This window comes from Salvelinus sp. IW2-2015, linkage group LG33 (genome assembly GCF_002910315.2).
Source record: "Salvelinus sp. IW2-2015 linkage group LG33, ASM291031v2, whole genome shotgun sequence".
Classification (NCBI taxonomy): Eukaryota; Metazoa; Chordata; class Actinopteri; order Salmoniformes; family Salmonidae; genus Salvelinus; species Salvelinus sp. IW2-2015.
In genome coordinates this window covers 8,158,524-8,174,275 of record NC_036872.1, presented here as the reverse complement: position 1 = coordinate 8,174,275, position 15,752 = coordinate 8,158,524, and the positions used below count along the sequence as shown (strand labels likewise).

Here is a 15,752-nt window from a genome sequence, read left to right as displayed (position 1 = left end):
GCTCCACAACTAACTCTCCCCCTCCAATGTTAATGAATTCAAACACCCCCCTCCTTGCCTCCAAGCCCCCTCCCTACCCCCCCCCCCCTCCTGCCTCCCTCTCCCCCCCCTTTTCACAGAACCAAACCTCTTTGTAATTTCCAGCCTTGGCAAGTTGCACTCGATTTGCTGTCACAGTTTTTAATGAATTCAGCTGTTTGTGCATTGGCCATGGGAGCATCTCTCCTCCCTCCCCCACTCTCGCCCCTCCTCCACCTCTCTGGTGTTTCCCGAGGGACTCTATATATACTCCAGACCACTCTACTCCTTCCTATTGTTCCTCTAAGGAAACTTGCAGACAGATGCCCCGCGGCAGCACAGTGTGTGTGGGAGAGTGCAGAGAGACAGCCACGACAGAGACGAGACTCAAGACAATAGCTGGTGCTGCTGGACAGAGACTTTTACTACTACTACTAGCCCATTTCTTCTTCTGTGTTTTTTTGTTCGTTTTTTTTGTTGTTGTGATATTTCTTTCTCCACCGCTGAGTGGTGATCAGACAGCATGTTGCTGGTGTCACTGCTGCTGATGGCGATGGACTGCTGCCTTGGCGCTCCAGCCGGGAGAGAGGTGTACAGGATGCCTCAGAGTGCTCTCAAAGGTAAAAGGCCATGTCTGCGTGTCATTTAGACAGTGTCTCTTCGTGTCATGCCTTTTTTGCACACGGCGATGGTTAAGTTTCTCATGTTGTTCAGTGAATAGCCAAGAAATTGACATGTCACCTAGTGTGGATGATATAGTCCAGGGTTTCCCAAACACAGTCCTAGGGTCGGTCGCCCCCCCCCCCCCCCCCCAGGTGCACGTTTTGGTTTTTGCCCTAGCACTACACAGCTGACTCAAATAATCAACTAATCATCCAGCTTTGATCGTTTGAATCATCTGGAGCGATTCTGGGGAAACACTGATGTAGAGAGTACATGTACTGTATACGCATATTAGTGGTAGTGCTGACTTTTTCACTTTAATGATGCTTGGTTTTGTCATTCACACTGCACACCGAGTCTGCTGCACTATCCAAGTCTACCGTCGCCACAAGTTGGTGTCACCACAGTTCAGAGGAGCTCGCCTTTATCTGTCTGATCTTGCGCTTGTCACTCGAAGTAAAGCACGATTGTCTTGGTAGTGCGAGGGGGATCTATTCTATGTAGTGTTTTGATCAGACATTCTCTCTGTCCTTGTGAAGGCACGGTTAACTATAGGCCTGTGCAGCAATTTCTCTGAGGTCAAAAGCCTAACCGATACAGATTGGTAAACTGGGTTCACACAGTGAACAGACACTGCTGTATAACATGGTGACATGTTCCAGACGTTAGTGACCGTAGTAAGTCGTTTGGTGTCGGTGTTTTAAAATGATAAAGAACATATGCCATTTAGCAGACACTATTATCCAAAGTGACTTAGTCATGTGTGCATACATTTCAAGTAGGGGTGGTCAGACACTGGAGCCATGCGGCATTGGAAAGCACAAGCGTTACAATTACCCGGATCAGTAGGGGTTTGATAGCAGAATAAGCATAGGATAGATACAACAGTTTGTCAAAGCAGGCTCTAATCCCGTTCACTGCAGAGGTAATCTTGACATCTACATAACGGTGAGTGAATTAGGGGTTTACCGTTGTATCACAGTCAAATGGACCTTGCACATGCAGGCACATATCCAACCAAATCTCATCTTGATGAGTGCAATCACTTACAATACCTCCTTATAAAAGGAATGGATTGGTAACCTTGCTCTCTTCCCTGAGCTTTCCCAGGGCTGTTACAGCAGCTACACTGATCGGCATGAATCCTAAGGGTAGAGATCTCTTTGGAGGCTGAGTACAGCAAAGCGATGATGATGGCGGCGCAGAGTGCTGAGTGTTTGTAGCGGTTCGAAACAAGGGTTCCAAGAGTGCAGGGTATCTGCCGCCCCTGTCCTGCCAGCCCGTGTCCCCTTTCCTCCATGCTTCGGGCCGTCTCTGCCATCTAATTAAGTCTTCTAATCAGCATTGTCGTTGTTAGCTAGCGGCCTGCCCTGTGATGTGGCGCGCACAGAGGAGGGGCGCGGGGGGCGGCGGCACAATTGAAGTGCGTCCGCACAGCCCTCGCCAGCGTGTTTGTGCGTGAGCTCGCTCCACTAACGCGCTGCCAAAGGGCTCAAAGGAGCATCATGAGAAAAATGTGGCTCCGCACAGTGACACACACACACATAAACGCACTCTGTACTTGCTCTTGCAAGCACACACACAAACACAGAGTGCTGTCAACTACTCTGACTTTCCCACACTCAAGGAATGTGTCAGTCGTGTGCACGTCCTCCGAATGTGCTTCTTATAATTATGTCTCCTCCGAGAGTGCCAAGACAGTGCCATGCACGCTGTCTGAATGACATACAAACCTGTCATAATGCCCTAACAGTATAAGACCATGTAAATGCAGTCTCAACTGTTCTGAGTTGTCTAAAGATGTGCATTTATGTGTCCTAGTGCTGAGAGTCACATTGCTGACTTTCTACTGTTCATTTCAGCACTGACCGTTTGCTGTTGGTCGTACTGTTCTTCAAGTTTACCCAGCTCACATATCCCTTTCTCGCTCCATCTCTCTTCTCTTGTCTCTCTCTCTGTAGCTCTATCGGACCGGGGTACTGTGGTTCTGGAGGCAGCGTTGACCAGTGCTCTGTCGGCTCTGGAGCTGGCAACGTCGGAGCGGAGTCAGGCCGAGGCAGTCTGTAGAGACTGTGTACCCTGTCTCTTTCAGGACTGCGGACAGCGCTCCGGACCCTGCTGTAAGGAAACATCCATAGCTTTTATCTCTCTCTTCCCATCKCCCATGTGACAACATGAGGCTAGGTCTTAAGAGTGTTTTAATGTCTRGTTGTACTGATTTTGTGTAAGTGGATACAGAACGTTTGATGGCGTTTAAAGAAGTTCATAACAATCACACAAGATGAGAATAAGTGTTCGTACATGGTGCCATTTAATCATTGTGATTATAATCGTGGCCTCATCTCTACTTCCTCTTCCTCTTTACAGCCTCTCTGGACGGCACATTGGCTGAGCCCAGCTGTGATGTCATTACCAAGGCTCAGAAAGTCCCGGAGGAGGGCGAGCGGAGCTGGGCGCTGAGCCAGGCATGTGGGTACTACCGGCGGCGGTGCCCGCCGGGCGAAACGGAGAAGGAGGCTTGTGTGAGGATCATGGGCGAGAGCTGCAGTGCCCGCGTGCTCCAGTGTAGCCTCCTGAACACCATGCAGAACCTGGAGCCTGCCACACAGACACGCACACAGGGTGGGTGAGCAACACACACAATTTGCACTCTATTGGGTTGTATTCATTAGGGCACACCGTAGCAAAACGTTTTGCAATGTAAAATTTAAAATAAGTGTTTCTTATTGGACAAGTTCCAGTAGTAGTACATCTCTGTTTCAGTGGGTTTTCTTTGGTTTGGTGCCTAATGAATATGAACCTGAGTTCTGTATTACTTTCTGCTGATTGAAAATGTGGAACTCTTCGGAACCCCCCTGACTCTCCCCCCTCTCTTTCCCAGCAGCAGTGTGTGGCCAGAGGCTGTCGGCGGTGCAGAACGTGACCCAGCCCCGCTCCCGTATTGTGGGGGGTTCCCCGGCCCCCCCTGGCAGCTGGCCCTGGCTGGTCAACCTGCAGCTGGACGGAGGGCTGATGTGTGGAGGGGTGCTGGTGGACAGCTCCTGGGTGGTGACCGCCGCCCACTGCTTCGCTGGGTAAGTGTGTAAGTGTGGGTCCTTTTTGTACTGGTTGTTTGGTACTGGTTATTAAATGGAGAGAGTGTGACACATCTCTTCTAATTTTGTCTCTCTGAATGTTTTCCCTCAGAGTAAAAAGTTTCGCATAATTGACCTTATCCCTCTCCCTCTCTTTCTCTCTCTCTTACTCTCCCTCTTTCTCTCTCTTTCTTTCTTTCTCTCTTTCTTTCTCTCACTCTCTCTGTGTGTTTCTCTACTGTAGCAGTCGCAGTGATAGCTCCTGGACGGCTGTGGTGGGAGAGTTTGATATCACCAAGACCGACCCTGACGAGCAGGTGCTCAAGGTCAACCGCATCATCTCCCATCCCAAGGTGTGTGTTTCTCATACGTGTTTTCTTACTGTGCATCCTGCCTTCAGAGCTGCGTCTATACTACAGTGTGAGTGGTGCGGCACCTCCTTGTTCTCCGAAGATCACATGTTCCCGGCTAGAGCAATGTCAAACGAGTTAGTCAATCAACTTAATCAATCCTCCCTCCACCTCTGTGCAGTTCAACCCCAAGACGTTTAACAACGACATAGCGCTGGTGGAGCTGACGTCTCCGGCGGTCCTGTCGGACCGCGTGACCCCTGTGTGTCTGCCATCAGGTCTGGAACCGCCTACTGGCAGCCCCTGTCTGGTGGCCGGCTGGGGCTCCCTCTACGAAGGTACAGCTATTATTTTAACCGTCATTAATATGTGATTAATTCGCCAAAGACGTGTGGCGTGATCTTAAGATGAATTCACTATAACTGTAAGTCGCTCTGGATAAGTAAATGTGAGCTACAATACAACTCTATATATCACACTGTGTTACAAAGTTGTCTGTTTCTCAAGTAACTTTCTTGGGCCAGGTTATTTACATGCGTAGGGTTATAGACCTCATTTGTATAGAGAAGCAAATGCATTGACTTAAGGAAGTGACTAAATGGAACTTTGTTTGAAGCCATCACACACAGTATGAGATGTACTCATTGAACTACTTCCTGTCTATCACCTCAGATGGTCCTTCAGCTGACGTGGTGATGGAGGCTAAGGTTCCTCTGCTGCCTCAGAGCACCTGTAAGAGCTCCCTGGGCAAGGAGCTGGTCACCAACACCATGCTGTGTGCCGGATACCTCTCTGGGGGCATCGACTCCTGCCAGGTGGGTGGTACTGCCGTATCAATGGACTGAGAATAAGATCATGTCATTCCCAGGTCCCTTCCTAACATTGGACTGACTCAGAGTAATGAGATTTATGATTTAAGATTGTCTTTGCGTTTGTTTAAATGTATTCGAAATGTCCTCCAGAGCTTTGCTCCTGTGAATTTATATTGTGATGAGTGAGGTCCTCTGGTGTTCAGTTGGTAGAGAGCATAGCGCTTACAATGACAGGATAGTGGGTTCGATTCCCGGGGCCACCCATATGTAAAAAATGTATGCACTGCATGCATGACTGTTAAGGTGTCAGCATGCTTCAGTTCGGCTGGCGCCTAATGGTACTCGTCTATGCGAACCAAACCCTTAAATTCTGACTATTTTCAGGAAGTGTATTATCTAAGAAATCTGTCATTCATTTTTACTGTGTTGTGCAATTTTCCATCTAAGATGTTGGTGCAAAATAAAAATGTTGCATGAAAACGGGGCGTCTCTCGTTGAATGACGAGACAAAGACTTATTGAAGAATCGCTACTGTTGACCAATCACTGACGAAGGGGCGTATACTTCCTCTACTGTCTCCGGCTTGCCTCCAAAAAAAAAAATGTTGTGTGCTCGAACAGCCGGAAAAGTCCAAAACGAACAAAAACATCACAAAATGTCGTCATAATATATGCACAAACTCTTCCGAACTGTTTTGTCTGGGAAGCATGCGGACGCCTTAAATCGCTTTGGATCAAAGTGCCTGCTGAATGGCATATTTATGAGTTCATAGCGGGTGTACTTCATAGCTGTAATACTGTCTGTGTCCTGTAGGGGGATTCTGGAGGCCCTCTGATCTACCAGGACCGTATGTCAGGTCGCTTCCAGCTGCACGGCATCACGTCCTGGGGAGACGGCTGTGGGGAAAAGGGCAAACCTGGGGTCTACACACGGGTCAGCGCCTTCTCCGATTGGATACTCGCTGAGATACAAAGTAACTCATTTTTTTTGAAGCATCATAATTTTTTGAAGACACTATGCTTTGCCATGCATTTAAATTATTGGTTCTAAAGCTTTTTGAAGTGAAACATTTTAAAACATATTATGTATCCTGATGTGAATCATGATACAAAACTGAGCCAGCAATCTAACATTCACTTCCTGGTTTACCCAGAGTCCTTTGGGAGTCGGGAGCCGACGTGTCCTGAGCTGCTGAAGACATCGGAGCTGTCGGAGGAGCAGCAGAGGTCGGAGTTCGTCTCTCTGTGTCGCTTCTACGCCCAGACCTGCCCCCCCAGCCAGGGGGCCGCCGCCTGCAACCGCCTCGTCGAGGAGAAATGTCGCAGCCGCTTCAAGAAGTGCCGTAAGTGTTTGACTTGTAACGTTCACAGCCATTTTTTGCTGTGAAGTGAGCAGGAGGACCATGAACTCTCAACTGCCCTATGTTTAGTGCATTAAAAATGAACCAACCCCTATCTTGCAGGGTTATTCAACCGGGGATCTGTGTAAATGTATGTGTACATGTATGGATGTATGTATGTATATATACAGTACTGTGCAAAAGTTTTAGGCAGGTGTGAAAAAATGCTGTGAAGTAAGAATGCTTTCAAAAATAGATATGTTAATAGGTTATATTTATCAAAAAAACTAAATGTAAAGTGAGTGAAGAGAAGAAAAATCTATATCAAATCATTATTTGGTGTGACCAGCATCAATTCTTCTAGGTACAGTTTTTGAAGGAACTCGGCAGGTAGGTTTGCCCAAACATCTTGGAGAACTAACCACAGTTATTCTGTGGATTCAGGCAGCCTCAAGTGCTTCATGTAATTCCCAGACAGACTTGATGATGTTGAGATCAGGGCTCTGTGGGGGCCATACCATCACTTCCAGGACTCCTTGTTCTTCTTTACGCTGAAGATAGTTCTTAATGACTTTCGCTGTATGTTTGGAGTCGTTGTCATGCTGCAGAATACGTTTGGGGCCAATCAGATGCCTCCCTGATGGTATTGCATGATGGATAAGTATCTGCCTGTACTTCTCAGCATTGAATTGATGATCATTTCTTAATTCTGACCAGATCCCCAACTCCATTTGCAGAAATGCAGCCCCAAACATGCAAGGAACCTCCACCATGCTTCACTGTTGCCTGTAGACACTCATTTGTGTTCCGCTTTCCAGCCCTTCAGCGAACAACCTGCCTTCTGCTACAGCCACATATTTCGAAGCACCTGCTGCCATTTTTCTGCACCCCAAGTTCCTGTGTTTTCGTGCATATTTGAGTCGCTTGGCCTTGTTTCCACGTCAGAGGTARGGCTATTTGGCCGCAAGTCTTCCATGAAGGCCACTTCTGACCAGACTTATCAGGACAGTAGATGGGTGTACCAGGGTCCCYCTGTTTTCATGCCAATTCTGAGCTGATGGCACTGCTGGACATCTTCCGGTTGCYAAGGGAAGTWAGCATGYTGRGTCTTTCATCTGCTGCAGTAAGTTTCCTTGGCCGACCACTGCGTCTGCGGTCCTCAACGTTGCCCGTTTCTTTGTGCTTCTTCAAAAGAGCTTGGACAGCACATCTGGAAACCCCTGTCTGCCTTGACATGTCTGCCTGGGAGAGACCTTGCTGATGCAGTAGAACTACCCTGTGTCTTGTTGCTGTGCTCATTCTTGCCATGGTTTACTGTCAAAAGTCATACAACGTCTTCAGCAACCTCGCCTTGTTAGCTGAGTTTGGCAGTTCCTCGCTCTGTTTTATCCCTCCTACACAGCTGTTTCTGTTTCAGTTAATGATTGTGTCTCAACCTACATATTGAATTGATGATCATTAGGACCTGTTTGGTATAATTGTTTAATCATACACCTGACGGTATGCCTACAAAATCCCTGACTTTGTGCAAGTATACCTACAAGAATTGATGGCCAAGGGTGGTCACACAATATGGATTTGATTTCGATATTTCTTCTGTTCACTCACTTTGCATGTAGTTAATTGATAAATATAATCTATTAACATGTCTATTTTTGAAAGCATTCTTACTTTACAGAATTGTTTCACACCTGCCTAAAATCTTTGCACGGTACTGTGTGTATACAGTGCATTCAGAAAGTATTCAGACCCCTTGACTATGTTAGAGAGTCTGGCCACTCTACCATAGAGGCCTGATTGGTGGAGTGCTGCGGAGATGGTTGTCCTTCTGGAAGGTTCTCCCATCCCCACAGAGGAACTTTGGAGCTTTGTCAGTGAGAATCGGTTCTTGGTCACCTCCCTGACCAAGGCCCTTCTCCCCTGATTGCTGAGTTTGGCCGGGTGGCCAGCTCTAGGAAAAGTCTTGGTGGTGCCAAACTTCTTCCATTTAAGAATGATGGAGGCCACTGTGTTCTTGCGGAACTTCAATGCTGCAGACATTTTTTGGTACCTTTCCCCAGATCTGTGCCTCAATACAATCCTGTCCTTCGATCTCTACGGAAAATTCCTTCAAACTCATGGCTTTGGTTTTTGCTCTGACATGCACTGTCCAATTGTGGGACCTTATATAGACAGGTGTGTGCCTTTCCAAATCATATCCAATCAATTGAATTTACCACAAGTGGACTCCAAACAAGTTGTAGAAACTTCTCAAGGATGATCAATGGAAACAGGATGCACCTGAGCTCAATTTCGAGTCTCATKGCAAAAGGTCTGAATACTTATGTAAATAAGGTATTTTTGTTTTTTATTTTTTAACAATTTGCAAAAAAAATCTAAACCTTTTTTCYCTTTGTCATCGTGGTGTATTGTGGGTATTTTTTATTTATTTATTTAATCAATTTTAGAATTAGGCTGTAACGTAACATGTGGAAAAAGGAAACGGGTCTGAATACTTTCCGAATGCACTGTATGTACAGTACCAGTCAAGTTTGGACACACCTACTCATTCAAGGGTTTTCCTTTATTTTTAATAATTTCTACATTGTAGAATAATAGTGAAGACATAAAAACTATGAAATACCACATATGGAATCATGTAGTAACCAAAAAAGTGTTTAAAATTGAGATTCTTCAAAGTAGCCACCCTTTGCACACTAGGCATTCTCTCAACCAGCTTCACTTGGAATGCTTTTCCAACAGTCTTGAAGGAGTTCCCACATATGCTGAGCACTTGTTGGCTGCTTTTTCTTTACTCTGCGGTCAAACTCATCCCAAACCATCTCAATTGGGTTGTGGTCGGGTGATTGCGGAGGCCAGGTCATCTGATGCATCACTCTCATTCTTGGTCGAATAGCCCTTACCCAACCTGGAGGTGTTTTGGGTCATTGTCCTGTTGAAAAACAAATGATAGTCCCACTAAGCGCAAACCAGATGGGATGACGTATCGCTGCAGAATTCTGTGGTAGCCATGCTGGTTAAGTGTGACTTGAATTCTAAATAAATCACTGACAGTGTCACCAGCAAAGCACCTCCAAACAGTCACACCTCCTCCTCCATGCTTCACGGAGGGAACCACACATGCGGAGATCATCCGTTCACCTACTCTGCGTCTCACAACGACGCGGCGGTTGCAACCAAAAATCTCAAATTTGGACTCATCAGACCAAAGGACAGATTTCCACCGGTCTAATGTCCATTGCTCGTGTTTCTTGGCCCAAGCAAGTCTCTTCTTCTTATTGGTGTCCTTTAGTAGTGGTTTCTTTGCAGCGGTCTCTTCTGAACAGTTGATGTTGAGATGTGTCTGTTTGTTGAGCTCTGTGAAGCATTTATTTGGGCTGCAATTTCTGAGGCTGGTAACTCTAATGAACGTATCCTCTGCAGCAGAGGTAACTCTGGGTCTTTCCTGTGGTGGTCCTCATGAGAGCCAGTTTCATCATAGCACTTGGTGGTTTTTGAGACTGCACTTGAAGAAACTTTCAAAGTTCTTGAAATGTTACGCACTGACTGACCTCCATGTCTTAAAGTAATGATGGTCTGTCATTTCTATTTGCCTATATGAGCTGTTCTTGCCATAATATGGACTTGGTATTTTACCAAATAGGGCTATCTTCTGTTAACCACCCCTACCTTGTCACAACACAACTGACTGGCTCAAACACATTAAGAAGGAAAGAAATTCCACAAATGTAACTTTTAACAAGACACACCTGTTATTTGAAATGCATTCCAGGTGACTACCTCCATGAAGCTAGTTGAGAGAATGCCAAGTGTGTGCAAAGCTGTCATCAAGGCAAAGGGTGGCTACTTTGAAGAATCTCAAATATAAAATGTATTTTTATTTAACACTTTTTTGGTTACTACATGATTCCATGTGTGTGTTATTTCATAGTTTTGATGTCTTCACTATCATTCTACAATGTAGAAAATAGGCTTTGAAAAAGTACCTGCGAATAGGCTACCAGTGCAGCAAGTGCTGAAAAGCTTTGAAAATCATTTGAATTTCAGTATACATCCTGAATTGACTGGGATTTCAATGGAATTGACCCCAACCCTGTGGCTAACCTTTGTGTAAACAGCTGCTCTTAGCGATACAATTTAGCGTTACCTTTCTAGCTAATAGGCTATGTTAGAGTTTACTCTTTCAATTGTAATGTTGGGATGTCAAAATAATGAACTATCTACCAAATCTATTCATTTGTAAATGTTGCTTCTCCTTGCCATTATCATTCACCTGATACGACAAGATGTGAGATTTTGTATTTTTTTTTGCTAACGTATGATGGTGGGTTGCCAGTTTGCCTGGGATGGGGTCCGTGGGCAAGAACAGTTTGAAGACTATTGTATAAAGCAATAATGGAGATACTGTTGTTGTAGTGGAGATGGATATTGGATCTTGTAATGAGCTAATCCTCGGCGGATTTCTCAGATGAATCATGTCTCTCCTTGGTCTTTACATAATGTATCCTTGATTTTCTCCTCTCTTCAGAGTTGCGTTCGTTCCTGCAGACCCTGCTGGACTTGCTCCAGAGAGCAGAGGACTATATCAGAGACAAGGTAGACCTGACCTTCTTCACCCAGACCCTGCCTCAACTGGTGGAACACATCTATAGTACAGCCTTCACCGCCAAGGAGAGGGAGAGGAGGGAGATCCCACAGGAAACAGGTACAACACAGGCAGCCCACTACTGTACCCTTTCTAGCCCCCTCGTACCCTCCATTCCTCCCCGTTCTGTTAATCACCTACATTCATCTTATCCCCTACCTCCACACACCCTACTACTCCACATCACAGTACTGTAACCCCCTACACCCCTGCTACCCCCACAACAACCCCATTCCTCCTCAAAACCATGTCCAAAAACACAATCTTACCGACACAGCCTACCGTAGCTTTTTCTATAGGTAGTAATGCTATTTATTAATAGTATGTATGTATTATATTATTCATACAGAAGTGTGTGTCACATGGCCATTGTATGTGTCTAACAGGGGTATTATTTATTAAAGAACAGGTATGGGGTGCTGTCCGGTCAGGGTCAGAGGAAACTGGTCCTGAGTTGTTCCAGAAGGTAGGCCCCCTGGTGGCTGACTGGGAGAACTACCTCAGGGGCATCGCTGTGGAGTTGGACACACAGACACACGGACAGACAGACGGCTCCAAACCCCTGAGCCAAGAAGAGAGTCTTTTCCTCCAGGTAGGCCATAGTGAACTCAACTCTTCAACACTTTGTAAAGGTCATTTTCAGTCACTTTGTCTATCTTTATGATCCTCTCCCAGTTGACCACTGGCTTATATGAGACTGTGTTGTACTCTTACTTTAAATTCAGTAGCTATATCAACACTACAGTTTGCTTTACTGGTGTACTATGCTATACTGTTGCTGTACGTTAATGTTAGTCTGTGCTTTACTATACAATTTTTTTAACCCTCTTTATGATGTCATTTCCAGGCAGAGGACCCCTCTCTGCATCAGCTAGAGGGGAAGTACCAGACCATCATCTCAGCCTTACACTCCAAACTGGACTCCAGACCTGCTCCTCCAATCCTGCACCTGAATACAGCCCTCCTCCAGGAAAACTCTCCCAACATTCATGCTGTTCCCACTGAAGAGTCGCCCTCCTCATTCCCCCTTCAGGGGTCAGAGTCGCTCACAGCCCTCATCAGTGAAATCCGGAAATTTGGGACACAGAATGAAATGGCGACAGAAGATGCAGAAATGAGTGTAACATCTTTTGAAGCGGACACATTTTCTGATCCAACACCAGTCAGTTCAATAGAGACTACAGATTGGCTTAACAGAGCTGTGACCGAGCAGACATCCTTACAGCGCCTGTTCCCGTCTCTGTCCACCATCGGCAGCACCATGTCTCCCGTAGCAACGACCTTTGACTCCAGACAGACTCTACTTCCTGGTTCTCCCTCCCAGCTGTCCCTCGACCACCGGAGACGCAGGAGTCTCCGCAAGAGGCAGATCCCTGGGGTTAAAGGTACGTGTCACAGCTAGTACTGTATGTCTGTACTGTATGTGTCTGTGATGGTAAGATGGAACAACTCAGTAATCAACAGTGTCACATTATTACGACCCTGATTTTGTTTTTTATTTTTCTGACCATGTGACATGACTAGGAAACACTCTGGGCCCTAGATAGACTAAACATAAGGCTTGGAGTTTTTCCTGGTCAGGTCACGTGGGCAGGAGAAACCCCTAGCCCCACTCATAGCATGTGTATATGTTAACATTATCAGTGTTGGATATTAGCAACATAATAATAGGTTGTGGGTGTTTGACAGCTTGTCCAGGAGTAGCAGAGTCCACCCAGCAAGTGAGTGGTATCAGAGACACATACAAGTGGATCCTGGGCATACCCACCAAGAACCTCCACATGAACTTCCAGGAGGTGAGTTTATCTCTGCACAGCAATATTTACAAGGTCTATTTATAAGGGATATAATTATGTAGATATTGGGATTGTGCATGTTATGTCAGACAAGTCAACTCAAACCAATCAGACTTTTTCCATCACTTTTTCTCTATTCAAGTAATGTGTTACTGTCATCATGTCCTGTGTTGTTGACCAACGTCCCTCTCTCTCACACTCTCTTTCTCCTCCTCCTCCTCCTCAGTTGCTGGTGGACCTGAGCTCTAAGAACGATCGGGGTCTGTACGAGGCTCGGGTCAGGGCGGTGGTGGGGGGTCGACCTCTGACCTTCTACAGCCTGGTGGGTCTGGAGAATGAGTCCTTCTACCGTAGCATGCCGCGCATCATTGCGCTGGCTCTGGATGCTCTCAAAACGTAAACGACATCAACTTCAACAAAAACGAACACGCGTCAAAGACTCGGTGGCTCAGCGAAGGTCGAGTCAGCTGGTGGTGGCAGAGACCAGAGAGGGGGAACGAACCCAGTGGGACCTTGAAACTGGCGACTGCTCATTCAGATGGGAGGCGAAAGGACAGGCACTGGGCATTCTAGGAGACCTAAACATTAGGAATGTAACAACTCACCAATACACATCAGGTCCGGTTCAAATGTTGTAAGATGCGAGTGCGTCAAGTTTATTGGTGGGCGGGAGCTCAAACTGATCCAAATGACGTATGCGTCGGTCAGAAAACCCATTTTTTAAATGTTCCAAATTGACAGTTAACTGTTTTTGACTTTATATAGTGTTATTCCGGGGGGGAAACACTGATTAATGCGTCCTCCTTCAGTTCAGTAGCCTATCAAACTTTTTTTATGACATAACTGCGTATGAGTGTGAGATAGCAACTGTGCGTACAGTGCTGGAGACGGCTGCTCCCGCCAACGCGAGGTTGATCTAGTTGTTCTAATGGGCTATTCGTACATCTGCATTCAGATGCTTGTAATGGCTTTCACAATGTCAAATCATAGGCTTTATTAGTTGAGTGACAACAAACGTAATTTGGGTCATTTCGGGTCACTGTTACCAAATGAGCTGTAGAAAGTAGTTTTTTTTTTTTTACTCGAGTTGTGTCGCCTACCGGAATGGATGCAACTCACATCCAACTGCTGATTTTGGGTTTTCAATCATTCAGATTTCATTTAATAGTTCAGGTTCACTATAAGAAATAGTTTTGGTAGTTTTGCTTCAAACAGTCGGTGTATTTGGTCATTTCAACATGAACAGGGTATGTTCATTAAGGACGGAAATACGTTTTGCCAGCTGCGCATGGTTGCGTTCATTCATTGGTCGGAATGGAGAAGCTCTCCATAAAACTCCAAATGGTCTAAACCATTCCCTTTTGAGACGGGGTAAAATACAAACCTGCATTATGTAAATTGGCTAAATGCCATGCTAATTTCTAAAGATAAATGTTGACATGGTACTAGCTCGAAACATGTTTAATCTGCAAAAAATGACAAGTTAATCAGTGGGCGATGGTGATGTCAGAGAAAAAGTGGTGGGAGAAAAAGCATACATTTCCCCACTCCTAATCTGATAGTGGGGTGGTAGATGCTCAGTCTGCTCAGGTGCCTACACACACACACACACTGAGGGCCACTCAGCTTAGAGAAGTCATCTCAGAGAGGCCCAGCTTCCCATCAGCAGCAGTTATTAATTAAAAATGGAAAATGAATGTGTTCAATGCAACAGCGAAAAAAGTGCATTGAACCGAATTGCATCAATTCGTTTCCCTAATCAAACCAAACGTATCGTTCCTGTATTGTACTGGGGCCAATGTGTCCAAATGCGTATCAAATCGTCCGCGCAAATGGGCGCAAGTGTACGCGTGTACACACGCAGTGTGTGACTCTGCTGGCAAGCGCTGAAGAACAGAGACAGGAGAGTGACATTACAATATGACATCATGTCAACCCACCTGAGAGCCTGACCTCTATATGTACACACAGCCCTGAATGTATTGGACCATCCTGCCTAGCAACCATTCATGGAGATTAGTTGTTTTTTTACATGGCTGGCTTATCGCAGTGAGACAGCCATAGAAGTAGATAGAGAACTCATTTTTGTATCTGTGCCATTAAAATGGTGGAAGCCCTCAATGGCGATGGCCATGCTAAAACGGGTTATATCCATGTGTCTATCTCTATGGACGCAACCCTTTCTAGTTTTTGAGCCTGTATAAATAAGTTATTCAAAATGTTTGTTTTTCTGCAAAAGGTTGAGCCTCTTGTGAAGCAAGCCGACTGTAGGTCCCTTCATACTGTACATTGGTATATTATTTTTCGTTGCTATATTTATTTGTATAGAGAACTGCTTTGTATTTTTCTAATAAAATATCAAGAAAATTGTTATTATTCTATCTGTAGTGCTTGGTTATATATTCTATGCCTGGTGACGTGCACAGAGAATCGTTGTCCTCATTTCAACTCGGATTCATTCATTTGTAAAAAAATATATATAAAATAAGGTCCTATTGGTCAGATAATAGGTTGAATTATATTATGTAAAGGGAACACACTCACTTATTTTGTCCATCTACACTAAAGCAGAATAAGTAATGACCCTTGACCCCAATCTTCTCTGTTGAACTCRGACTCATTAACATTAGCTTTTCTGTCAACACAGCAGCTGCTCTGATCCATGATGGGGGGTTGGGTCTTAGGGTAACAATCAACCCCACTCCTCTCCACTCTGAGTCTCCTAACTCTTCACCTCTCTCTCTCTCTCTCTCACCGTTATCCCTATTCCCAGACATAGAGCTGAGATTGTCTTTCAGGTCTGACATGATGATTTGAGGATTTTGTATACACACTATCTACAAGCAATTGTTTTGAATGACCAAAAGACGAACGATAACTTGGTTTCCAGACTAACTGTTTACAGATGAGATGTTACCCTGGTGGGAGACATTTGGGTAATGATGGTGGTTGGGGAAAGGAATGGCTCAGACTCGCTTTTGTGAGGACGTTGCCTCGAGTCAAAATGGATGTTGAGCCATTCAAGATTCAATTACTAATCATTATGAACACCAGA

The 15,752-nt window shown here is 45.4% G+C and overlaps 1 protein-coding gene across 1 annotated transcript; it reads left to right on the top strand.

The window, feature by feature from the left end:
* Positions 1–217: 217 nt before the first annotated feature.
* prss56 (serine protease 56) lies at positions 218–15,067 on the top strand. The gene is made up of 14 exons (XM_023979302.2): positions 218–638; positions 2,643–2,801; positions 3,049–3,303; positions 3,566–3,755; positions 4,000–4,108; positions 4,287–4,443; positions 4,778–4,920; positions 5,731–5,890; positions 6,071–6,259; positions 10,785–10,961; positions 11,306–11,493; positions 11,749–12,286; positions 12,591–12,697; positions 12,924–15,067. Exons 1-14 carry the CDS (start codon positions 542–544, stop codon positions 13,095–13,097), a joined length of 2,643 nt encoding a protein of 880 aa, XP_023835070.1. The 5' UTR covers positions 218–541; the 3' UTR covers positions 13,098–15,067.
* The last annotated feature ends 685 nt before the right edge of the window (positions 15,068–15,752 follow it).

What these genes read in the sequence shown, in the direction of transcription:
- prss56 (XM_023979302.2), top strand. Translation starts at nt 542, where the DNA reads ATGTTGCTGGTGTCACTGCTGCTGATGGCGATGGACTGCTGCCTTGGC. An exon ending in GGGGCATCGACTCCTGCCAG is followed by an intron (nt 4,921 to 5,730) that starts GTGGGTGGTACT and finishes TGTGTCCTGTAG; the next exon opens with GGGGATTCTGGAGGCCCTCT. An exon ending in CAGCCGCTTCAAGAAGTGCC is followed by an intron (nt 6,260 to 10,784) that starts GTAAGTGTTTGA and finishes TCCTCTCTTCAG; the next exon opens with AGTTGCGTTCGTTCCTGCAG.